Here is a 26,284-nt window from a genome sequence, read left to right on the forward strand (position 1 = left end):
AAAGAAAACCGAAAGTTATTTATGTGTTATCCATCAGTGCCAGGTGGTTACAAATCAAATGACCGTAAAAAGGATTAAATTTATGTATCCATTCATTTAATGTTGTTGCGTGTGCCTGTGTCTATTTCCAGGCGACCACAAATTCAGACCATCCTGCCTTTCCAGGCTGTTGGTACTTCCCTCGCCCTCTAGGGGCCGTTGTACTTCCGGAAAGCGTGCAGGTGGCATGGTTGCCAGGAGACCGTTGCCTGGCAACCGCGTGTACACCAGCCCCTAGTGTGCTGACTCGGATAGACATGGCGACCAGCAGTACCTCCTCCAGCTCTTCCTCGGAGTCCCAGGACTCTGAGGCATCGGTGTCGCCGGTGCAACTGCCCCCAACGCCTCCGCCGACCTCCACTGCGATTCTCAAGTCGCCCTCGGAGTCCAAGTCGAGCTCGTCCAAAGCGTCGTACTGGTCCTGTTCCGAGAAGTTGCTGCCCTCTGCCGCCTTCTACGGGCCCCTGGACGCTAAAAACCCGCTTCTGGCCTCTTGCGAAAAGGAGATCCGGGAGCTGTTAAGCTTTATGAAGAAAAAGAAGGCTCTAGCCACCTCGGAGGAACAGAAGCACGAATTCCATCGGAGGTGGTAAGCTGAGGCACGGCGCTGGGGAGGGCGCCACCAGGACAGGGGCGGGGTTCTGGAGACAAGACAGAAGGGGACACCCCTCGCTATCACAGCCCTTAGTTCTCCTACATGTTTCAGGTCAAAATAAAAAATCTGCACAGAAACCCTTCTTAAGTCCCGGTTTGGTGTCAGTGTCTTCTCTTGGCATCTCTTGCTCACTCATGGGTCGCAAAACAGGACAAAAGTGGACTAAAGACCAACTCTGAACGCATGCATTTTATTTTTATTTTTATATTCCGCTAGGATTGCAGAAGCTTCCTTCTTCTCTTGATTTTTGTGGCTCATTCTGAGTGTCTGATTGCATTTTGTTTGTTTCTGTTGCCAATTTACTTCTTTGAACTGAAAACGACTCTTTCGTTAGGGCTACCGTCTTTTCTGGTCTAACGCATTTTCTGGTCTAACACATTCCAAACTGAGTAGTTATAGATAGGAAAGCGGAAAAGAACAGCAGGCTGGAGAATAATTTTAACCTCCATGTTTTTGTCGTGAAATTAGTATGAATACACATGTTTTTGTTTGTTTGTTTTGTTTTTTGGCTTTTCAGGACATTGTTTCTCTGTGTTGCTTTGGAGCCTGTCCTGGAACTAGCTCTTGTAGACCAGGCTGGCCTTGAACTCACAGACATCCTCCTGCCTCTGCCTCCTGAGTGCTGGGATTAAAGGCATGCGACACCACCGCCTGGCTGAATACACAGTTTTAACTTGCATTTGTTATTCATCCAAACATCCTAACGGTTCATTAAGCACCTAGTATATATACGTCTTCGAAAGGTACTTTTTTCCAAACCAGGAAAGCATCAAGTTAACAAAAAAAGTCCTCCCCCAAGTCATAGATTTCTGTGATTATAGTCCCGCACGAAAGCAAACATGGGGTACTCATTCCCACCACCCCTTTATCTACTTTTTTTTTTTGAGTTTCACATAACTGCGATCAAAGGCTGTGAAAATTGTAAATGGAAAATCCCAGAAACAAACAGTTGACATTGCTTATACCCTTCTGGGCAGTCTGATGACATCTCTCTCTGCCCTGCTCTGTCCCACCCAAGATTTGAATCACCCCTTTCTCCAGCACACCCTCCCTGCGGTCTTCATTGGCCCGTCTGTATCAGACTGACAGCTGTGGTAACTCAGGGTTTGTGTTTACATGACCCTTATCGTGTTTAATAATCATCACGATGTACGAGAGTGGCGACGCTGGAGACAACGATGCGCCAAGGAGAAGGCGTAAATTCCTTTTGTGAATGAAAACAAGTGTTTCATAAGGAAAGGAGGAAAAGGCATGTTCTGGTGGCCAAGTGCCACGGTACAGCTCGATGTCTCGAGTGCCACCACAGTCATAGAACCTTTATACTGTCTGTTACATACATGTTCCGTCATAGTGTGGCTCATCTCTTACCTAATTCATAAGGAAACCTTTGTCACCGTGTGACGGCTAATCTTGGGTGTCAGCCTGACACTCCTGGGAAGAAGGGACCTCAGTCGAGAAACCGCCTCCATCAGACTGGCCTTGTGGCATGTCTGTGGGACATTTTATTGATGGCTGATTGACATGGGAGGACCCACCCAGCCGACCCTGGGCAGTGCTACCTTTGGGCAGGTGTCCCTGGGGCTGTATGAAAGAAGTAATTGGTCAGCCACAGGAAACACGTCAGTAAGCAGTGCTCCTCCATGGCCTCTGCGTCAGTTCCTGCACCAGATCCTGCCCTGGTTTCCCTCAGTCATGGACTGTAACCCACAAGATGCAAAAAACCCTTTGCCCCCCACCCCCAAATTGCTTTGGTCACGGTCATTATCACAGGAACAGAAAGCATGCTAGAGCATACTGGCTCTGTGTGTGTGTGCGTGTGTGTGCACCTATGTGTGTGTCGTGCGTGTGTGTGCAGTACATGTGTGCTCATATGTGCATGCGTCTCTGTGTGCATGTGTGTGTGTGTATGTGTGTATAGAAGAAAATATAGTATATCTAATGTTCATTGTTAGTTGTCTCTTCATACAACTCTTCGGGGGGTCTCACACCACATTCCCAGACAGTACGGAAGAACCACAGTGGAGATTTTTTTTTTACCAGGAGAGTGTGCGGGAGAGAAGAGTAAGGCAGGGACAGGACTGAGGGGTATCTGATGGGTCTTACAATTGGGAGTGGCAGTGAGGTGGACAGAGAAAACCAGGAAAAGCGGCTTAGTTTTTCTTTTTTAGAAAGTCAAGGAGGAAGCTGGAGGTGGTGGCACACACCTTTAATGCCGGCAGAGGCAGAAGAAGTGAATCTCTGAGTGTGTATGGGCAGGGTTTTTCATCAGGACTGCTGGCTCCCTAGTGATTGACACCGAGACTTTTTATTAATTATTAATGCTCGGCTGATAGCTTAGGCTCATTACTAACTAGCTCTTACAACTTAATTAACCCATATTTCTTATCTACACTCTATCATGTGGCAATACCTTTTTTTCAGCACAGCATGGTTATCTCCTGCTTCCTCTGCATCTGGCTGGTGACTCTGCCCTTCTTTGTTCCTGAGCTCTCTTTTCGTCCAGAAGTCCCACCTAACCTCTACCTGCCTAGCTTTTGGGCATTTTAGCTCTTCACTAAATCAATGAGAGCAAAAAATCTTCACAGTGTAAGAAAAGATTGTCCCACAGCAAGCGTGAGTCCCAGGGGAGTCAAGACTACACAGAGAAACCCTGTCTCGAAAAACAAAACAACGGCAGCAAAGGTTGAGGAGGATGGAAACAGTGTAGAAGGATTTTCTTTGTAGGGTGGCAGCAAAGGTTGAGGAGGATGGAAACAGTGTAGAAGGATTTTCTTTGTAGGGTGGCAGCAAAGGTTGAGGAGGATGGAAACAGTGTAGAAGGATTTTCTTTGTAGGGTGGCAGCAAAGGTTGAGGAGGATGGAAACAGTGTAGAAGGATTTTCTTTGTAGGGTGGCAGCAAAGGTTGAGGAGGATGGAAACAGTGTAGAAGGATTTTCTTTGTAGGGTGGCAGCAAAGGTTGAGGAGGATGGAAACAGTGTAGAAGGATTTTCTTTGTAGGGTGGCAGCAAAGGTTGAGGAGGATGGAAACAGTGTAGAAGGATTTTCTTTGTAGGGTGGCAGCAAAGGTTGAGGAGGATGGAAACAGTGTAGAAGGATTTTCTTTGTAGGGTGGCAGCAAAGGTTGAGGAGGATGGAAACAGTGTAGAAGGATTTTCTTTGTAGGGTGGCAGCAAAGGTTGAGGAGGATGGAAACAGTGTAGAAGGATTTTCTTTGTAGGGTGGCAGCAAAGGTTGAGGAGGATGGAAACAGTGTAGAAGGATTTTCTTTGTAGGGTGGCAGCAAAGGTTGAGGAGGATGGAAACAGTGTAGAAGGATTTTCTTTGTAGGGTGGCAGCAAAGGTTGAGGAGGATGGAAACAGTGTAGAAGGATTTTCTTTGTAGGGTGGCAGCAAAGGTTGAGGAGGATGGAAACAGTGTAGAAGGATTTTCTTTGTAGGGTGGCAGCAAAGGTTGAGGAGGATGGAAACAGTGTAGAAGGATTTTCTTTGTAGGGTGGCAGCAAAGGTTGAGGAGGATGGAAACAGTGTAGAAGGATTTTCTTTGTAGGGTGGCAGCAAAGGTTGAGGAGGATGGAAACAGTGTAGAAGGATTTTCTTTGTAGGGTGAGCTCCACGGGGACAACGGCAGTATGGAGAAACTGGGATAGCATTGTAACAGCGGGAAGTACAGGTTTAGGGAGGAGGAAATAAGATGGAAGATTTCGGTTTAGATATATTGGGGTTGTAACTCAGCATCCTGGCAGGGCTGGAGATCAGAAGAGAAACACATTTGGAATCATCAACCCATTATGATGTTGAATTATGGTGCTTGACAGACTGGCCAAGGGAGTGAGCATAGGCGAAAAGGAGAGAAAGGACAAAGCCCAGGGATGTTCCAATTCTGACAAAGAGAAGTGCATAGCAACCTGCAGAGACTGAGGGGCAAGGGAGGGAGGAGGAGAACCAGGAGGTAGCTGGTGTTCAGGAACCTGGGAGAGAAAGTGATTCAAGGGGAAGGAAGAACCAGCTGTGGCATATCTTGCTGATGGGTAGGAGGAGGACCAAGAGTTGACCAAGGATTGAGGACAAAATAAAATACTTTTGCTGGGCATGGTGTTGCGTACCCATCACCCCAGCATTTGGGGGTTGAGTTGGAGGTTCCTGCATTCAAGGCTAGCTAAGTGAGACCGTGCCTAAAGAAAAACCAAGGAGATCGTGGTGCACACCCAGCCTCGACCTGAATACATTGTGTTTGAATGGTTCCCATTTGTACATCATTCTCCAATCCCCACTGCCAGCATTCCCGTCCGAACCAGAGGGTCACTTTTCTTTGGCCTCCACTCTGTCTCAAACATCCCTCATGTAGCTGAGGGGGTGTTCTTTGCAAACAAATCATCAGCTCTTAGCTAAAGTTTATCGATTGTCATTTTCTAGAATGTAATTAAGAGGTCTCCACTGTTCCCCAGAGTCGGAGGATCTGGTCCTGCCTTCTCCTTGTCTGTTTCTTTGGGACTTGTTCAAGAAACACTACGTTCTTGCCCCAAAGGCTTAGTTTGTCGTTTCCCTTGTCTGAGAGGTTTTCCCTCCACATTTCTAGTTGTCTGGCTGTTCTCTTCTTTCTGAGTTCTGCCAATCATCACTACCCAAGGCTGGCGTTTTCTGCCTAATTCAGGTTCACCCATCAATTGGTGTTTTATTTAACTTTTTGGGTTCTTGTATATTGTCTGTCTTCTTTATTAAAACATAAGCTTCCTGGGCAGCTTGGGATAACTTTTCTTTCTTTCTTTCTTTCTTTCTTCCCTCCCTCCTCCTTCCTCCCCCCCCCCCCCTTTCTTTCTTCATTGCTCCATCGCTAGCTTGGGAACATAGTAAACAACACAAATGTTTGCTATTGCAGGAATCCAAGGACTGTATTACCTTGTATTCTCCCAACTTTGAAAACAGGTTTATTTATTTTTATAGTACGTGTAAGAGTATTTTGCCTACCTGTGTGTCAAAGTAGGTAGCACTCCAGCAGAGGCCTAAGGGGAGCTCAACGGCACCTCGTTTTGAAGTGAGGGGTAAGGGAGGCGATGTGGTGGGATGTGAAGAGTCTGCAGGGGTCAGCCAGGCTGACAGAGGGAAGCAAAGGACAGCAAGCATGGAGGCTGACCCGAGGCTGGAAAGGACCAAGCACTTTGAAGGAACAGTGAGAAGCCCACTGGGCTCCAACATGGAAGTGCAGAAGCAAATGCTAGCAGATGACGTCAGAGGGAGCGATGGGCTTTGGAAGGCTAGAGAGGTTCTTTCTGGGGAGGGATTGGCACTGCATAATTTTTTATTTGAAAATACTGCTTGGGTCATCATGTCCAAACAGAGCAAGAGCGGTGATGGGGAGCCGGCTAAGAGCCCAGCGGGCAGGAGTTGCTTTAATAACACATTTGACAGATGGCTGTTCTTAAAAACAAAACTTTTTTTTCTTCTAACTATAGGAGTCTCCACAAGCATAAAAATTTTACAGTACCAAAAATATAATTTTGACTGTACGAACAATGCCGTTACATAAAAGTGTGGTATATTTTAAAATATGCTTTTGTTATGAGCACTAGGTAGTCTGATTATACTGTGAGAATCTTTATAGGGCATCCAGAACGTCTCCCAGCCATCATAGCCAACCAGCACTACCAAGGGTGTTAGCCTGTCTCTTTTAAAGCTGCCTATGGCCCGCATCTGTAGGTCCAGCCTGCGGGAGGCTGATGTCGGAGGACGCCTCTGATTCTGAGCTCAGCCTGGACTACAGTAATATGCTTCAGGCCACCCTGGGCTACCCGGGCTATTTTTTGCTGTAGTATTATGTAAGCCGTCTCTAATGAGCTGCATTCCTGAACTTCAGACTCTCTAAAAAAGAAAAGAGAGAGAGAGAAAAAAAAACCTCTCATTACGTAACCCTGATTGACTTAATGAAGCTGGTATTTTGCTTCTGTGAGTAACAAACCCGATGATCATCTCCTCTGTAAGGCTTGGATGAATACACGGTTTTATGCGCAGAATTGGAGGGTTCTGGGGGACAGGGTAGATTTCTTGTATTTATTCCATCCAAGCGCTGTAGAATTTCACGGGGCAGCAAGCGAAACACAAAATGAACAGAGGAGATCTTTCTTTTCTTTAACCGTGGGCTTTCTGTTTACCACGTTATTTATTGGTCTTTGTTGTTTATTGTGGGGATGTGTGTGGAATTTTCTACCCCCCCCCATCATTATCATTTGGTCCTTAAAGACAGGGATGCCTAATTCCCTTTACTCACCTGGGGGCTTAATCTGCATCACTTAATCATCTTAATGGATCAATCGATCAGTATCTGTAGATGTTTCAAGAATGTGCATATAAGGAGCAACCAGTCTCTAGTTCTTTTATTGACTGATTGATTGATCAGCGATTGATTTTTTTGTTTTTCGAGACAGGTTTTTCCTGTGTAACTTCAGCTGTCCTGGAGCTAGCTCTTGTAGACTAGGCTGGCCTTAAACTCACAGAGATCCACCTGCCTCTGCCTCCCGAGTGCTGGGATTAAAGGCCTGCGCCACCACCGCCCGGTCAGTTTCTAGTTCTTGAGTTTGGACCGTTGCCTGTATCCCTCAATTCACGCTGCCTTAACAAGATACTGCAGACGGAGTGGTAAGACATTCATTGTCATAGAGTTCTGAGGGCTTCAGGCTCCAGGGCAGGACCTTTTCGTGGTTGTTTGTCCAGCTTGGGAAAGTGCTTTGCCATCTCAGGCCCCTTCCTCTGAAGTCTGGGAGACAGAGAGCACGGATGAACGCAAACTCTGTGAGTCTCTTCTGGAGAGGACATTAATTCCATCAGACCAGGATTCTACTGCGTGGCCACATTTAGCTTTAATTGCTTCCTCAAACGTCCAGTTTTCAGTGCAGCCGTCCTGGGGTCACAGCTTCAACAGTGCGTGCATTCTGTTTGCAACTCCGTCTTTAACTGGAAATTCAGAAGACAGGATTAGACAATTTTATGGGGAGTTTGGATTTTTTTTAATCCAGAGTCTCATAACATTTGAGAGAAAGAGAAGAAATCAGTGTTAACTCAATGACTGAATAAAATTAGCAATGACTTACTTACTACCCTGTTCATTTGTATTAAAAACCACTTTTATAAGACTGATGGTTTGTTTCTGTTTTATGTGGTGGGAGGAAGCATAACCCTAAATGGTTCTAAGCTCTTCCTGGAAAAGAATAAAATAAAAGCAAGAATTTCCCCAACCTTCCTCCTTTTTACCCGTCACCATCCTTCCCTCTCCTTTTCCCTCCTTCTCTCCCTCTTTCCTGGTTCACTTCCTTTATACTCTTCTTGGCGACTGTGACAGCAAGCGTGAGTTGCCAACTCCAAGGGATCTAGGATTGCCTCGGAGACAAGCCTCGAGGTACACCTCTGAGGGTTTCTCCAGGTTAGGTTACCCTATCTGCATGTTGGTAGGGCATCGTCTTCATCAGCTTAACTGATGTGGGAAGTCCCGTCCCCTGGATTAGCATCCCGACAGAATAGAATGGAGACAGCAAGGCAAGCGTGAATTCTTGGTCGGGGTGTGATGCGTCCAGCTGCTTCAGGCTTTTTCCTCAACTTCCCGGCCAAGAAGGACTGACTATACCTTGACCTGTGAGGCAGAAGAAACTCTTTCTCCTTTAAGTTGTTTAGTTGGTCTGTTTTTTTTTTTTTTTTTTTTTTTTTTATCATCACAGCAGCAGGAGAAGAAGCCAAGATACTCCACCTGTGCCAGGTGTTCACTGCTCTTGAGGCAAACAGTAAATACTATCGTGGAAGACCTTATCTGGGCGGACTTGTTTCCCATCTTGGGGTTGTTGCAGATATGAAAGGAAACAAGTAAAAAATAATTCTGGGGCATAAGATACAGAAGAGCCAATGCAACACTGAAGGACGAAGTCGGAGGATAGTTAAGGCTGTGGTGGCCCATGCTCGCCGGAATGCATTATGGGAGGTAAATGAGTTTGAGGGTGGCCAGGGCGCCATAGTGAGATCCTGGCTCACTGCAGACAAACAAAACCCAAAGGAACAAAGCTGGCAGACCAATTCCATACAATATCAGGACTTTTAAATAGCTGTAGTGGTCTAGACAGTGTGATATTGGTGAAATAATGGACAATTCAATGGAGAAGAATACACAACCCAGAAATGTAGCATGATTAATAAAAACCAAGAGACAGATACTGGGGTTCAACCCAAAGGTCAGAAAAGCAAAGCAGCCAGCCACTGGCTTTTACCTCTACCTTAGTTCGAAATGGCGATCCTGCCTCCAGGAGTCTCAGAATGAGGCTGTGTCGGAGAGCTGTCTCCTCCCATCTTATATCCCTCTCTAGGGGTGGGATTAAAGGCATGCACTACTACCACCTGGTTTCTGTGACAAACTAGTGTGGCTACTGGGATTAAAGGTGTGTGTCACCACTGCCAGGTCTGTAAGGCTGACCAGAATGGCTGTTTTACTCTCTGAACTTCAGGCAAGCTTTATTTGTTATAATACAAATGAAATGCCACTATATTAGCTTGGCAAAGGACTAGAAACAAGACAGAATGGTGCTGGAAATACTTAACAACTACGTGCAAGAAAATGAATTTGTTTACAGATTTTACATCCTTCATGGAAATCAACTCAAAAGTAACACCTGTCTTAAATGTAATACTCAAAACAATACGATTCCTAAGAGAAATATCTGGGTGACCCTGGGTTTGGCAATAACGTTTTCTACATAACTCCCAGTACATGACCCATCAAAGAAGTAATCAAGAAGCTTAATTTCATCAAAATTAAAGATTTCTGCTCTGTGAAACACTGTGAAGAGTATGAGAGAATAGGCTGTAAACCTAATACTTGTAGAAGCCGAATCTAATAAAAACTGTTGTCCACAACATGCAATGAATCCTAAACAGATCGATGGTAGGAAAAAAACTCCAGCCTGTTTTTAAAAATTGGCCGAATATCCAACAGACATCTCAGCAAAGAGCTATACACAGATGGAAAACAAACACAACAAGACGCTCCGCGTGCAACAGCATCCGGGAATTGCAGATTTGAACAACTGTGAGATCACCTACGCACCAACTATAAGGCTAAAATCCAGGATTCCTGTCAACTCTGAATGCCGAGGAAGGAGCAACAGAAGCTCCGTGCTGGAGGGGATGCAGGACGGCAGAGGTAGCACCGTGACAAGTGATGGTGTCCCCACAAAGTTAAGTACACCCTTAAGAATGTGATCTAGTAATTGTGGCTCTTGGCATTGACCCAAAGGAAGATGAAATCTATACAAAGCCCTCCACATGGATACTCGTAACCTACCTCTCTCTCTCTCTCTCTCTCTCTCTCTCTCTCTCTCTCTCTCTGTGTGTGTGTGTGTGTGTGTGTGTGTGTGTGTGTGTGTGCGTGTGCACAGAAGCCAGGATTCCAACCTTGGATGTTCTTCATCAAGAGCTATTTTTTGTTTTTGAGGCAGGGTCTCTCACTGGCATCTGGGGCTTACAAATTAGGATAGGCTACTGACCCGTGAATCCTAGAAATCCTCCTGCCTCTGCTCCACCGGTGCTGAGACTATAAGCATTGCCACAGGACCTGGCTGTTCTGGGACTCCAGCTCAGATCCTCATGCTAAGACAGTAAACATTTTACTAACTGAGCTATTTCCCCAGCCCCAGATATGTATAGCAGCTTTATCTATAATTGTTATAACTTGAAGGAGCAGCTGGGTGGTGGTGGTACATACCTTTAATCTCAGCACTTGGGGAGCACAGCTAGGAGGACCTCTGGGTCCAAGGCCAGCCTGGTCTACGGAGCGAGTTCCAGGATAGGCTCCAAAGTTACACAGAGAAACCCTGTCTCAGCAACACCCCTCCCCCCCACAAACCCTTGTAAGCAGCCATAAGGTTAGCACAAAAATAAATGACTATATTATCAGCTTATGTAATATTAACCAGCATAAAAACAAATAGGCAATCTGTGAAAAGACATAGAGGAACTTAGACACATATTTCTAAATGAAAGAAGGCAGTCTTGAAAGATTATATATCCTGGGACATTCTTTCAGAGGAACGTTATGGGCACAGCAAAAGGATCAGTGATAATGAAGATTAAGGAAGAAGGGAGAACATACAGAGAATTTCAGGGCGGTGGAACTTTGTAACAGTGCTGATATGTACTGTTACACATTTGCCAAAAGCCCCTCAAAAGGGCACACCAATTGTGAATCCTCCCAGCAACATGGGCTTCTTCAATTCTTGATGTGTCAGTGGCCGTTTATCAGTTGTGACATGATAAACTGACAGTGGCAAAGGAGGACCTGAAACAAAAGCTACTTCAAGGTTAACGTGGGAGGGAGCTGGAGAGGTGGTGGTGGTTAAGGGAGCTTCCTGCTCTGAGCATCCAGTACAACCACCTGTAGCTCCCACTTCAGGTGATCGGATGCCCTCTTCTGGCCTTCTTAGGTACTGCATGCACATGGCACCCATACCTGCGTCCAAGGCAAAAGCCCTCACAGGTATTAAGGAAAAGGTTAATGTGTGCAAGAAGTCAGTTTGCAGAGGGACACTGGCATCACCTAAGGAAGGAGCAGAGCATGCAAAGGGAATGCAAAGGGATGTGGAGGCGGGAACTCGAGCAGATCTTATACCGTATAACTCTTTGCTCAGCTCACTTCCCTTCTTGGAAATACTTTTTCCTTAATTAATAATCCTTTATTAGTAATAAAGGTAATAATTTTCCTTAATTAATAATTTGTTTATCTCTAATCGATGCCTAATTTAAAAGGCATGACTTTTTCTCCATCTTCTGTTAACTGCTGGGATTTTTTTCCTACCTAGCCTGTGCTATGTTCTTTTCTTTAACTCTGATAAAATTGTCTGTGGACTTCCTTCTGAGTCAATTTCTAGGATCATTCTTGAGACAAAGAACCCCAAAAAGGGACCTCAGTTTCCCCAGTTTTAGCATCAGTGTGGTGGTGGGTACTGATGGGGGACAGCTTGTTCGTGCTCGAAAACCTAGTTTTTAAAAATGCACATGCAGGCCTCCAGTCAACAGCGGGCGCATGCTGGCTCTAATAACGTTAGCTTTAATACAGTAAACTAATGCGTAGACCTTAACAACACGGCACATTAGAAAGACTCGGCGGCGCAGGGCAGGCTTTAAAGGGTCACTCGCTGATTGAGGCTGCCCGCCGACTCTGAAGTTGTTTTCCTTCGTCATTCTTACAGTGCCACCACCCTGTTTAATATCTGGACCAAATACGCCCCCCGGCTGCCGTCTGACTATTACAACGAGAAGCTGCTGAAGGTCGGAGACAGCCTCTGTCAAATTAAAGTGAGTGGTCGGGAAGCGGAGAAGCCAGAGTGAAACAAACTCCTTTGGCTGCTTAGGATTTATTTGGGTTGTTGCTTCTCCTGGTCTTCGTGTTTTGGAACTAAGATGCGAATGGATATAATTATAAGGAGGGAGAGTACCAGTGATAACGGCTATGAAGTTGGCCTTTTCATTTTGTATTTGAAATTCTCCAGGGTGGTTGGTTTCTTCAGGAACCAGAGGCAGGCTGGAATTGGGGGGGGGGGGGGGGGCACTCAGCTCCATCAACAGAGGGTGTGGTAGGCCCACGGCAGGAAGTGCTGAGTCATCCTGTTCCTACTTTATACAAAGGGCCCAGACACCACTTCCTGTTGTTTTTCACTGAGCTGGCGGCCTTACCCCATCAGCCCTCGTGGCTACTAGCCTGGCCTTGCAGTGTTCTGTTCAAATGACTTTTTGTTTCTTAATGAGCATCTTGCTGTCCTGTGTGTAGAGTCTGTGGCAGATATGCCCTGTTTCCTGCTCAGTATTATATTATGGTACAGCATGTACCATAATGTTCATGCCGCTTGGGGTCTATGATTTTGAATGTCATGGACCTGCACTTGACTTGATAAGACCGTGCCACACAGGGCTTTCAGTTCATGACCTTGTGAGTTTAACCCCGAGCTCTGGCTTAAATCCAAGTATAGCAAGTTCTATTCAGTGTTGGGCAAGGAATTATTTTGTGCCCTGGGATTTTAGGGCAGACACAGGCAGTGTTGGTGCCTTCTCAATCTTGAGTTTCTCAGCTTGATTTTCCTCCTGCATGTCTCCTTCTTGGTCATCCGTGTTCTTGGTCCAGGGCAAATTTGCCAAATGGAGGATAAGATGTAGAAAGATTTCCATTCAGAAATACCACCAATGCAAAAATACAAGTCTCACCTCAAGAGGGATCAGAGATAAGTTATCCTGGAGCCAAATATGAGCAGCCATGGCCCCGGAACACAGATCAGATCCTCCGGGATTACTTGTCTGATGTGGGTAACAGTTCCATGAAGTCTGTATAGTCACTTACTGCTCTCTAGTTGTAAATCAAGACACTTCTCAAATATGTTGGTAGAAACATCAGGCAGAGCCGTCATAGCAAAGTGGGAAATCTCTGCTGCAAGCCTCAGGTACCATCTGATGACATATTTGGTCTTTTGGCTGGTGGCCACTCAGCAGTCTGCTCAGTTAGCATATTCTAAGATATTTCACCTGGGAGTCAAGTCGTGAGGCTCAAACTCAGACAGGGATACTTTAAAGGAGCTAAAGGGTAGCCCAAGAGAGTTTGTAATTAGACTCTGGACTTGCCACGTTCCAACCTCCCCACGATCAAGGAAACTGGCTCTGGCTCCATCTTAAGACACCATTTTGAGACCGTCACCAAGACCACTTTTATTTCAGGAGTACAAGCTAGCCCTCCTGCAGTGCTATGGGAGGTACCTTCATCAGTTCACGACCGACGTGGATGAGCATAGAGAAGACGTGAATCAGTTCAAAAATGTCTTTTTCCCCAAAGGCTTTGGGGATGAAACTGCGGGACTTACGGTAAGAGGGGAGGGCTGTGACTTGGGACCAGCTGTGTGACTTGTGTCGCCTTTGGCAAACAGTGTCTAGATGCCACCCTGTGCCTAGTACAGCATCCGGCTGTGCCCTGTGAATCGTCTGATCCATGTTTTGAGGGCGGGAAAACACAGTGAATTTATTAAGCTCTGGTGTTTGTGTAACATAAGCCTAGTGCATTCTGCAGGCATCACTAGTTGCCTATTATGGCAATAACTAGTACTTGTAGGTACGTTCATTTATAAACAGAAAACATACCGAATTCTTAGAACATGCTAGATAGATCTTACTACCGCTCTATCTTACAGATGGGAAAACAAGGCTTATTATATAGGGATTGTAAAGAAGTGGTCCTTGAGCACAAACATGTATTTTTTATAAGCGATTTGAAGCTCTATTTTTTTTATTGTACAAGTGTTGCTATAGTAACTGCTAGCATTAATTGACTAGTTGAGACCCCTGCCGCTTTATAACTGTGCTTGGGAACCTGGGAGATAAAGGAGTCCCTGCTAAGAGGATGGGGTTGTGCGACACTGGCACTTTTACCCTCCCCGAGATTCTCAGTGACTGGCCTTGCTACCCCCCCCTTCCAAGTACCCCAGGTGTCTTTATGGGGACAAAACAGCAAGCCAACGGCAAATAGAAAAACCATGCCAAAGCGAGCTTTGTGCCAGGTAACCTCTGAATGCACTCTGTGTACGAATTATCAGCTCACGGCCTCCTTCCTCCGTAAGAGGTGGAGCTGGTTTACCTTTTTACTGATAAAAGAAACAAGATTCCAAAAGGTTAAGAAATCAGCCCAGGGGCTGGAGAGCCGACTCTGTGGCTAAGGGCGCTTGCTGCTCTGCCAGAGGATCTGAGTTTGGTTCCTAGCACCCACATTCACAACAGCCTGTGACTCCAGGGTAGCTGATGGCCTCTTCTGGACTCCGTGACCATGGCAGATTCCCAGAGCATCCCTGGTCTTGTCTGTGCCGGGAATGTTGCCTCTGCCAAGAGCCGAGGCTGTTTCATCCCTTGAAACAGTGGCGGCCAATCAACATTAGCTGAAAGCATTCTATAAACAGAAAGAATCGCATCTGAGTTAATAAATAGGTTAAAATGCCCTTGACTGAGATTATACATTACTGAATGGTAATAGGATAATGGGTAATGGGATTTTGGTTCTCTTTGGTTCGGAATTTTCTTTTGTCTACACAAAGTTAATCTTAACTAAATGAATGCTCTAATAAGACCCATTTTATGTTTCTTTGCATACTACCCATTAAACCAATTAATCATCTTAGCTTTTTTTTTTTTACATTGGTGAGAAATGCCTTTTCTGAGCCCTGTATGCCTAGTTTATTTTCATATATTTCCCATGTCTTTCAGTTTCATGCTTTGAGTGGCAAAAATATTTGCCACTACGAGCTGGTCTGTGAAAACGATGCTAACCTGCAGAATAAGGAATCCGTGAGGCAGTGTCTGCATATCTTGTCGTCCCTAAGGCTGATCATGCAGGTGGCCCTTCCCCAGGAGCACCTCTGCTGGATCATCTTCAATGGTGAGAACCAAGATGTCTTCCTTCCCATCATGTCTTCCAGACAGCTATTTAAATGCCAGCCTTGATGGTAACTTGATCATTTTGTGATTGAAAACACATTCATTACTGTAATAGAATAACTGTATTATTTTAAAACATTTGGCTTGCGTTTTAGTCTACCCACACAAGCAGAGACTTTGGGTTCTTCACCAAAGGAAGGGCAGTGGGTTTCAGGGACCATAACTGGTAAGTGGGGAAGACGTGGGGGATAGTCTAGTGACTGCTGTTCGTCTTAAGAAACATTTGCTTTATTAATTCTCGCCTCAAAGACCCTGGCTAGTGGTTTTGGCTTTCTACATAGCAACATTCCTGCTCAGCTTGTTTTTAAGTGAGGATCTCTCTCTCTCTTCTCTCTCTCTCTCTCTCTCTCTCTCTCTCACACACACACACACACACACACACACGTCCACATACACACTCTATAATATATATATTATATATAGAGAGTATTCTCATGTATGTAAAGAAACGAATCTTAGCTATTAAAGTGTAACATTTGCTTTTTTATTTTATTGATGGTGCTAAGGATGGGTAATATAGTCTAAACAAAAAAAATTAATAGTGGCAGTCTGTTTGCTGTGCATAAGACTGGGAAAGAATAATTCCAGTGAAAATATACGGCGTTTTCCCTCATCTCGTGGTGACTGAAAGTTTATCTCCTATCTGCTTCTGTCCTTACCCCAAATCACACGTGTCCCAGCATGCCTCAGCACTAAGGGAGTCAAGGACACTGCTGATGACCACTAACAAATGCTTAGCAGTCATCCATCCCAAAAGCCCTATCAAAGTCACCCTCATTTCCCGCAGCAAATGTGTGAAGTAATTTCAATCAGTGACACACGGCGCTTCCGTACCAGGAGACAGTGAACGGTACTTGCGAGAGTGGAGTTTCTTGTGGGGACACAGTATTATACACTGTTTTATGTACTTTAAGATCAGAAATATATGTGATATAGTCACATAAACCCATAATTCTAGTATTTGGAGGCGTAGGCAAGAAGAATGGAGAGTTGGAGGACAGCCTAGCCTATATGACACTGCCTGTCTCAAAGCAAACAAACAAACAAAAACTAAATTATCGATTTGTTCCTCTTTTTCCTCCTTCTCCTCTCTTTGGAAAAGAGATTAGGGTTCTTTGTCCCTTTCCTGGTGTGAGCTTCGTGTTTATAAATATGGCCGAGCTCCAGGCGTTCTGTTTCCTGGATTTCTCCGTCAGTGCTATGTTGTGGAATCAGCCATGTTCCTGTATGGGACTCTTACTCATTAACTCCTCTGGCAACTCCCCGTGTGTGCCCCAGATTTCTATCTGCGCAAACAATTCTGTGGTGAATGTCTTTGCACATCTTGTTTTGGAGATCGAAGGGACAGTTTTCTGGGCTCTGTGTCCAGGAGTGGAGTTGCCGGGTGGTGGGAAACACATATACTACATTTGGTTTCACTAATTAGCGGCCCTGTTTTATAATAAAGTCACCTAAGACTTGCTGAGTGCCTCCCATGAGCCTGGCGTGGTCCTGGGTGCCTGAGAACAGGAGAAGGGGGCAGATGAATATTCTTATTCCTCCCACAGGGAGGTGGTACATGGAACAGGTAGGTCAGGTGCTGCTGAGGCACAAATACAAATGGGAAGACAGACAAGGAAGGAAGCAGAGGCCAGGCTAAGGGAGGGCCAGGCATGTACGTAAAAAGCTTGGGGGCGGTTGGACAAGGAACTGAAGGAACTGGGGACATGAAGCATCCGGACTATTTGGGGGAAAGTTGGTCCAACTCGGCCCTGACATTTAGGTTGTATTTTCAACAGTCAGAACTACGCATTTAGTAACTTGGCAGAGTACATTTGACCTTTTCACGTAGACAGCTTACCATTGGCTCCTTAAGACATTAATTAGTCTTGATTTCTTCTGAAAGATGTCAAATCTTCTCAAGTCACTCAACTAGTCTAGACTTTCAGAACATTTTGATAGTAGCCATCTTGGATGAAAAGGAAACCAGGATCAGGCTCAGTAAATTCAGAGGAGGGATTTGTCTCAGAGAAGAGAAGAAAGAGGAGGAAGAGGAGAGGAGGAAGAAGAGGAGAAGGAGGAAAAGGAGGAGAAGGAAGAAGAGGAGGAGAAGGAAGAAGAAGAGGAGGAAAAAGAGAAGGAGGGGAGGAGGAGAAGAGGAGAAGGGGGAGAGAAGGAACAAGAGGAAGAGGAGGAGGAGGGGGATGAGAGGCTGACTTCTAAAATGTCCCTGAGTTCATAAAGATTCAGTCTATGTCCCATCCTGTGCCATCTATTCTTGCCTGTGGCTTGTGGGAATAATTGAGCCAGGCCCAAATCCTGAACTGTCGAAGAATTCCGATGTGGTCAGGATGGCCTAGGGCTGGCAGGGTTACAGGCATGGTTTGAAACACAGATGGGCCTTTGTCATTTCCAAGGACGGCCCCCAACTGCTGACATGTTTTTCCAGGCTCCTGGCTTGAACCTGAGTCACATGCTTTGTGGGCGGGCGTGTTCTTCCTGTGCACTTCCCTGCTTGGTGACTTTTATACAAGGAATCAGTCATAGAGTTAAATTTTTTCCCTCTGTGTATATATGTAGCGTATATATGTCTGTATGTGTAATGTATATGTGTATACATATGTGTGTTGTGTATATGTATGTGCACGTGTGTGTAGTGTATGTGTGTATATGTGTAGTGTATATGTGTGCATGTGTAGTGTGTGTATGTGTAATGTATATGTGGGTATGTGTGTGTAGTGTATATATGAGTATACCTGTGTCTAGTTAGTATTCATGTGTGTGTAGTGTATGTGTGTATATGTGTAGTGTATGTATGTGTAACATATATGTGGGTACGTGTGTGTAGTGTATATACGAGTGTACACCTGTGTCTAGTTAGTATTTATGTGTGTCTAGTGTATATGAATGTGCATATCTGTGTGAATGCCAGAGATTACTGTCAGGGTGGCTTCCTCTACTGTCTTTTGAGACAGGGTTTTGCCACTGAACCTGGAGCTCACTGATTTAGCCAAATTGGCTGACTAGGTGAGTCTCTGGGTCTCACCTTTCTCCACCCTCCCCACACTGGGGTCACACGCCTATGCCACCACACCCCTAGCTAACTCAAGGCCTCATGCTTGCACAGCCAGCATTTCCCACCGAGCCACCTCCCTGGTTCTAAGAGTTGGATCTCAACACAGCCAGGTTGAGGAGCTTAGGCCGACTTTGAGTGGGCTCTAGCTGTGTGGCTTCCACCCTGGTGGGTCCTAACTGAAGACGGTAGGTAAGTATACATCACGGAAACTCAGCTTCCAATTCCTTGGCTGCTAAGAACCGAATTTCTGTGCAACATTCGGTGCTGTAAGGTTTCCGGACAGCATTCAGGGCCTTTGTCTCTGACCTGTGGAATGAATGTTTGTTGTGCTCACGGGCATTTTGAAATCCAAGAATTTTTTTTGGAGCAGCTGCTTTTAGAGTTGAGTTTTGCTGACTGTGAGTTTTGGATCAGCTGCTCTGAGGAAAACAGTTGGTCCACTTGTTGTTTCAAGTCAAACCTTGAACGGTTTGTGGGCTTTTGAGCACGTGTACAGCAGGAGAGAGTCCTCTATACAGACAGAGGGGTGGTGATGCTTTCTGCCCCGCCCACTCCGCCACCAGCATGCTTTTTCTTGTAATAGTTGTCTGCCCCCAAATCACACTGAAGTAGCAGTTTTCGTTAGACTGATTGTAGGGCACATCTTAACAGGGGGTGCATCTTAACTGAGGAGGAAAGGGGTGCAGTTCCTCACCCCTTTCTGTGCCAAGTTTGCAGTTACCCTGAGCTTCCTCATTGAATAGTGTTCCACACCGATTAAATATGTACCCTAATACTAGTCACAGGTAAATCTTCCATTTTTCAACCGTAAGGAAACCACAAGAAAAGAGAACACTTTAGTGTTAGTAAAACCACGAAGTATATAAATTATCTGCTAAAATATTATTCTCTCCAGCATATTTTAAAACCCAAATTGCCATAAAATGAGGCTGAAAGATTGTGGTGTTAACATATTTAAAATATGCCCATATTAGTTAATTCAATGATTCTGTGCTTAAGTGGCGAGAAAAATGATAATGATTATCACTTTCTACTGTTATCAAACCTTGTGAGAGGGCTTGTTTTGGGAATGACAGATCTAAGCCATAGAAATTGCAATATACAGTCTCCATCTTTTGACTGTAAAAGATGCTAACAATCTTTCTCTTCGCTTAGGTACCCTTTACATCTACACCATTTGCCGAAAACTGATGGTCATAGGGCAAGCTTCCAAGGTATGAAATGTAATGCAACTCTTCCCTCTTAAGGCTTTCTTGATGCGGGATGTCTCTCTGTTTGCTGTGAAAATGTTTTATTACCATTGGTTAATAAAGAAGCCGATTTGGCCAATAGCCAGGTATAATAGAGCCAAGCGGGGAAATCAGGGAGATGCCAGCAGCTGCCGGAGAAACAAGATGCAAGGTAACAAGCTACGGGCCTCGTGGGAAAATATCGAATAATAGAAATGAGTTAATTTAAGTTGTAAGAGCTACTTAGTAATAAGCCGGAGCTAAACAGTTTGTAATTAATATTAAGCCTCAGAGTGGTTATTCGGGAGTTGGAAGGTGGAAGAGAAACCTCCAGTTACCCTTTCTGTACCATACACTGAATGCTTAGTCGAGCAAAGGCTATTCAGGGAATTATTTAACACTTAGTGACTATATGTGATAGAATGTATTGGTCTTGATTTTAATAGTAATCCTATAAAGTGAGGGCCACAAAGAATCAGTGTAAAAAATGGGCATTATTAGCATGGACAGGAATATTCTGGTGTCTCCATGTGCCAGACCCCACATTTGTCTGGCTTGATTCTCCGTCCTCTGGTTACTAGGAAAGGGGGCTATCCTTCCTGGCTGGCCCAGGACATTCCTGTTCATGCTGCTTGTCCCACAGTAATCATGAAGAGTGTCCTCTTGCCCTTGGTCACTCTGGGAGGTGTCTTGGTTTGCAAGATAAACTGTTTATATTATGGAGTCCTGGGGTTTTTCATTTAGGACTCACACCCAATCTGATTGAACAAACACTCTAACGCTCTAACTCCTTCTGCTGAAGGCAAGGGGACTTTCCAGTTATTGTTATTATTTTTATATGCATATACTGTATGTGTCTATGTATGTGTGTTCACGTATGTGCAAGTACCTGTGTCTATGTAGGCCACTGGACTATTTGGTATCACTCTTAGGAGTGCTGTCTACCTCCCTTGAGACATGGGTCTGGAGTTCACCATTGGAATAGACTAGCTGGCCAGCCTGCCTTGGGGATCCTCTGTCTTCATCCCACCGGTGTTAAGTAAGATAGTAAACACACATTGTCATTCTGAGATTCCTGGAGGCAGGATTGCCATTTCGGACTGAGGTTGAGGGAAAAGCCAGTGACTGACCGTTTTGTTTTTCTGACCTTCAGGTTGAACCCCAATTTCTGTCTCTGAGTTTTTATTAATTGTGCTATAATATCTGGCATTTCCCCATGGCCACACTGCCACGGCACAGCACCCTAAGAGCGATGACTGTCCATTCTCCTAATCGCTCCTGCCCTGCCTCTCTTCTTCTGGCTTACCTCCTCCACTGGAGGAGCTGTGTGGGAGGGGCAGATCTTTGTTCCTAAAGGAATCCGAAAAACCGAGACTGATAAAGGGCTTTTCCGTGGACGGAAGCCCCTTCATGTGTTCACCAGTGTATGCTTCTGTATCACGGGAGTCATCTACCTGAGCCTGTTATTCCGAACTGTCAGGTGACCCATTTGCTTTGGGTCACAGAATGCATCTAGCATCCTCTGAGGCATTTAAAGCAAACGTTAAAGAATATGCTAGCCAAAGTATGGAGGTACGCTTTACTTTTACAGGTCTTTCAGTAAAGTATTCAGCTTGCCCAGCGATCAAGTAGCTCATGTAGTATTACATAAACTTGAAGTCAACCTGGAGATGGCGCCTGACATAAACGTTGATATACAAGGCTGCAGTGCCATCCTGTGGCCAAGCTCATTTATTGTGTGTCTTTTCCTGCTGACACCTGAAGCATGCATGCTTTTGTGGGGACCACAGTTTAGATCCATCTTCTTTTAGGCTTTTTGAAGTTTTTTTTTTTTCTGGGAAGAAAATTATTGTGCTGTAGCCCATCCGTTATGAGATATAATTAATTCTAGCCTTTAGGGCAAGAGAAAAAAATGCTAAAAACTCAGTCTTTTCTCTCTCTCTCTCTCTCTCTCTCTGTGAAATGGCTTTTCATCTCCAAACTCGAAAGCAGGTTTTCCAGTAGGTTTGGCTCTCTTCTCTCCTTTGCCAAGGCTTCGCTGTGTGCAGGAAGAATGCTGTACTTCACAATTCAAAGACTTGAATTCCAGCTCCAGTTCATCTCTCTCTTAGATGGAGTTTACACTCTGTGAGTCAGATTAGGCTAGGTTGTGTTAATCTACCCTTGGTGCAGATGACAAGATGAGGTCTAGAGAGAGACAAATTGGGAGTGCAGCCTAAGTTTACCTGATTTCAGTCTGACTGTTTCTAATGAACATTGGAAGTCTGCAGTGATAAGCCCTTTCCACTTTGCCCATCCGCCAAAACCAAAATAACATACCAGTGCCACAGACCAGCTAGCAACTTTGAATAGCTCCTAGACTACAGTTCATACATGGAGCATGTTGCTGAGAATGAGTCCAGCTCAGAGACCACTTAAGGAATTATTCTAGAGCAATAAGGACACTCTAAAAAAGCTACTTTGAGATTTGGGGGCTTTTCAACTTAAGAACAAAATTTGGGGTGATGAGCCCTTGGTAAAGTACTTGCTTTACCTACATGAAGGCCTGAGTTTGATCTCCAGAATCCGTGTTTAAAAAGCAGCCAGGCACGGCTGCCCACCTATAATCCCTGCACTGCGCAGGTGGAGACAGGCAGATATTAGGTCGAGCTGGCCAGCAGTCCAGCTGAGTCAGTGAGGCCCAGGCTCAGCGAGAGACTGGGTCTCAAGAAATAAGATGGAGAGCAATTGGGGTGACACTCAATGTTGACTTTGGCCTCCACAGGCAAACACATACATGTGCACACACACCAGCATAGTGCGAACATGCACACACACATAAAACACTACTAGTTTTCTTTGCCCCACTCTTTATGGTACCTTTGATAGGGGCAGCCAGCAGTCTGCACGCATAGCTTAGGCTTCGGTGTTTCTAAATACTATCGGTATGGATCGTGTGAGAGATGAGGATCAACCCAGCTGTGCTCTCTGCTTCCTCCCCAGGCCGTAGAATACCTGCTGTGGGCCAGCATCTGCATGGAGTCCTCTGTCCCGTTGCTGTCCATCAGGTACCTGACCTGGAGAGCCACCCTTTACACGGCTGTCTGCCAGTGCCACTACGATTGCCAGGCCAGCATCCACGGGGAGGTACGTGGCCTCCGGGTACAATGTGTCTCCAGGGAACGCAGCAGCTCCAGGGAACCGAAAAGACCCGCTCTTATCTGAGGCATCTTCTCGGTTATTCTCTTTTGTGGCTTTCTCGTTCTACTTTGTGCTGTCTCCTCTTAACTATGGCTCTGTCATCTTGGGCCTTTTTTGTTCCTTTTATCCCTTGTGGTGATGGTGATGGTGTGTGTATGCATATGTGTATGTTTATCATGAATGTATGAGTGTATCTCTATGTATGTGTGGGTACTTGTGTGTGTATGTGTATATATATGTGTATGCATGTGTGTATGTGTGTATACATATGCACATGTGTCTGTGTGTCTGTGTATGTGTGTACGTATGTGTGCATATGTATGTATATGTGTGCGTGTGGGGGGGAGCAGGCACCACAGTGCATACGTGCAGGTCAGAGGACAACCTTGGGTGTTGGGCCTTTGTTTCAGACAGGGTTTCTTGCCTGCGATTGCTTATTCCAGGCTGCTTGGCCCCTGAGCCTCCAGAGCGCTTACCTGCCTCTGCCTCCCGTGTTGCCATAGCAATCCTGTGACAATACAGATGTGAGCTGCTGTGTCTGGCTTCACTTTGGTTCTGGGGGTTCAAACTGGGGTCCTCCTGCTTGTGCAGCCAGCCGTCTGCCCGTGGGCCCGCCTCCCCAGCCCTCTTTGTCTTCCCCCAGTCTTAGTTTCCAGTTCTCACGCAGCAGCTCCTTCCCTGCTCACTTTGAGACTCCACCGCTATCTATTATTACCTTGACTTCCCGCGGCCTCCAGGCTTATCATTTATATCTGGTCCCTCTTTTTTTTGGTACATCTTTTAGACCTAACATTTGACACGTAACAAGCTCCCATTGATTGGCACAGACTCCCAGCATGAATTTAAAAGCGTACTTCCTGCTGTACACGGTACTCAGTTGTCGGTGAATGTAGCCTCTGAAAGTAAGAAACCACACCTCTTTATTCCGGTTAAGGCATCCTTGTCCCAGGATGCTTGCCCAGTATCAGTGTGCCCTTAGCCCCTGGGCTCGGAGCCTGGTGTAAGACACAGCTTTCGTGGCTGTACTCACATCTACTCCTTATCCGTTCACAACTCAACAGACAGAATTTGGCCGGTAATGGTGTCTTACATCTGTTTTCTCCTGCCTGGGTTCATTCTGGACAGTTAGGGGGTAGCCGTCCCCAGCTAGAGGAGCAGCCGAATTCAGACCCTAGCTAGACTATTTTTATAGCACAAGATAATTCTAAAAGCTGCTCACCACAGAGGCATGTTTAACTCGGGTTCTCTAGGGGAGGCACAGCTTGCAACACGGCCCCTGCTATGATCAGGGATGGAACACTGGTCGTTCTGGTGTTTTGATTCTTATTGGTGTTAGTGCCTACTGGAAAATTTATACATTCCTTCATTCTAATACTGCAACTGGTCTGGAACTTTCATTATTAAAAGCTATGAGTGAAGTATTTTAAAAAAATGACAAAATCAATGGCATGTAATTTTGGAAGCCCGATGTGCTAGCTGTTGCCCTCTGGAGCCACCTGTGATGTAACCTTATGCTACTGAACTCTTCTCGAGGGCTCTTCTGAATGCTTGCTATTGTCTCTAGAGAACCATCACGTGATAGAACGGTTCCATGAGCTAGCCTGCCTTCTTCCTGCCTCTCCTTCAGGCTGCTCAGGATTCCTCTACGATGGGTATTGGAGATCTGAAAACGAAAACGGCCTCTTAGAGACGCCACACAGTAGTGGTCAGCGTGAGAGCAGTTCAAGAGATTATATCTTACGTTATCCTGGGAAGACTGAAACTTGAGAAGACCATCTCAGGATGGTGTATGTGTGTGCGTGTGCTTGCGTGTGTGCATTCAAGTGTGAGCATGCTTGTAGGCATTATTAGCGGAGCAGTCCTCTGTACAAAGGTTCTATCTGATCCACATTTTGGCTTTCTTCTAAAAATTCTATAATTCATAAAGTTAATGTGTCAGGATGTTTATTAACTTTAGATTTATAGAGCTTAACGGTGCTCATAGGAAATGATGGATTGGAGAGCTGGATAGGAGTCAACAGCAGCCAGCAGTTTAATTCATATTAAATCAAATGCCTCAGAATCAAAACACACCATTTTTATACATTTTTAATCACTATTCTCCAACTTCTTGTGAATTAAATTTGTTTTAATTGCCACACAGGCATTTGCCCGACGCGCATTAGCTAAAATTGACGAGTTAAGGCAACTGGAATTAATGAGTTCCTCCAAGTCTCAGGAGGACTCCCGAAGGCATTACAGAGAGGCCACGATAAAGGTATGAAAATTTCATGGAACGGAAGACATGTCCTGCATGGTGCTATTGATGGCATGCGCAGTCTTGGTGGCTGGGGCATGCGCCCTGTTGTCACCTCCATGGACGATTCTTCTCTTGGAGACAGATGGCTGTGATGATCTTCAAAAGAGGAGTGTTCGAGTCCAGAAGAAAGAACAAAGCCGTGTTCAGACCGAAGATAAGAATTAACCTAAAGGAAGCTCAGAGCGTGAGTCCCCGAGACCTTCCCTAGACGACCGTGTGCAGTATGCCCGGGCTGTTCCTTTGTCTCTTTTACGCCTAGTTACTAATGAGTGAATCCTGCCCTAGATTTAGAGCGATGGAATGCCATTCCAGCTGAGACACGGTCTCACAGCATCCATTTCATTTCTCTTTTTGTGCCTGACATCATCCCAGTTTTGCAACGCTAATGGGTGAGAGGCGGAAGATGAGCTCAGGAAAGGTTTGCATGAAAGACCTTTGCAAATGTGGACGGTCCTGGGAGGGTCTGCACGGGCCCTTGCCTGGACCACTTGGCCTTAGCTTTGAGGTTTTCTCATTAGCTTAGGTCTACCATGGGGAGTATCATGAACTAGACTGTTCGCTCGCACCAAACAACCCACACATCTCAGAAGGTTTTGAAATAATTTCCCACTGGAGTTAGGAGCCACCAGAGTCACCAGGGGGTCTGCTAACGGGCTGTTCACGATTAGGCCTGGGAGCAATTTTTATGATTTAGACACTGCTGGCGGATGGCAGAGAGTTTAGGGAGCTATGATGCCCGGCACGGAAGTGACATCCTCCCCCAGTACCCTAACTAGCCACACGGCCTCTCCCAACCTCAGCATTAAATACTGTCTTGGGGGAGTGAAGGAGATACTCTTTGTGGGGTCCAACGCTTTCCTCCCGTCCTCCCTTTCTTTCTTTAGTCTTCCCTGTTGCCTCTCTGAGTTCAGTGTCCTCTGGGCTCACGTCTTCTTCCCTGAAGCTCTTCTTGACGGTCATGGATGGCCTTGGGTAGCTCTCCTCTGGGACAGGTTATTCAGGGACTGGAGGAGCAGGTTCTGACAGAAGAGCTGCAGAATCTCCAAACCTGGAAGGGAGCTTGGAAACCACCTGCTGTGGCACTTTTCAACCATACAGGAAGATACCAGGGCTCAGGGCCACCCCTGCCCACTCCCCTGCCATGCCCTGCAGCACTGGAAGGTGAACCCGACTCCAAGGCATCTCATAGTGCCAACCCTAACTTCTCTCTCCACAGAGCTTGCACCATACAGGTCTGACCCCCTTTCCCTTTTAAATTAATATTTGCAAATATTATCCCGGGCCCAGGGCTGACCTGCTGTTATTTAGCATGACTATTTTGACTACGGATTCAGG

General features: G+C 45.6%; 1 protein-coding gene across 1 annotated transcript in view; it reads left to right on the forward strand.

Moving 5' to 3' along the window:
* The first annotated feature begins 296 nt into the window (after positions 1 to 296).
* Positions 297 to 26,284, forward strand: part of Cfap54 (cilia and flagella associated protein 54) — a 249,963-nt gene continuing 223,975 nt past the window's right edge. Inside the window, exons 1-8 of the mRNA XM_041669797.1 lie at positions 297 to 628; positions 11,913 to 12,018; positions 13,426 to 13,569; positions 14,956 to 15,127; positions 19,397 to 19,455; positions 22,453 to 22,596; positions 24,794 to 24,907; positions 25,032 to 25,133. Of these exons, the coding sequence (XP_041525731.1) occupies positions 297 to 628; positions 11,913 to 12,018; positions 13,426 to 13,569; positions 14,956 to 15,127; positions 19,397 to 19,455; positions 22,453 to 22,596; positions 24,794 to 24,907; positions 25,032 to 25,133 (1,173 nt within the window). The remainder of the gene's footprint in view (positions 629 to 11,912; positions 12,019 to 13,425; positions 13,570 to 14,955; positions 15,128 to 19,396; positions 19,456 to 22,452; positions 22,597 to 24,793; positions 24,908 to 25,031; positions 25,134 to 26,284) is intronic.

Source organism: Microtus oregoni, unplaced genomic scaffold (genome assembly GCF_018167655.1).
Source record: "Microtus oregoni isolate MIOR12 unplaced genomic scaffold, Mior012 000001F_ref0000356, whole genome shotgun sequence".
NCBI lineage: Eukaryota > Metazoa > Chordata > Mammalia > Rodentia > Cricetidae > Microtus > Microtus oregoni.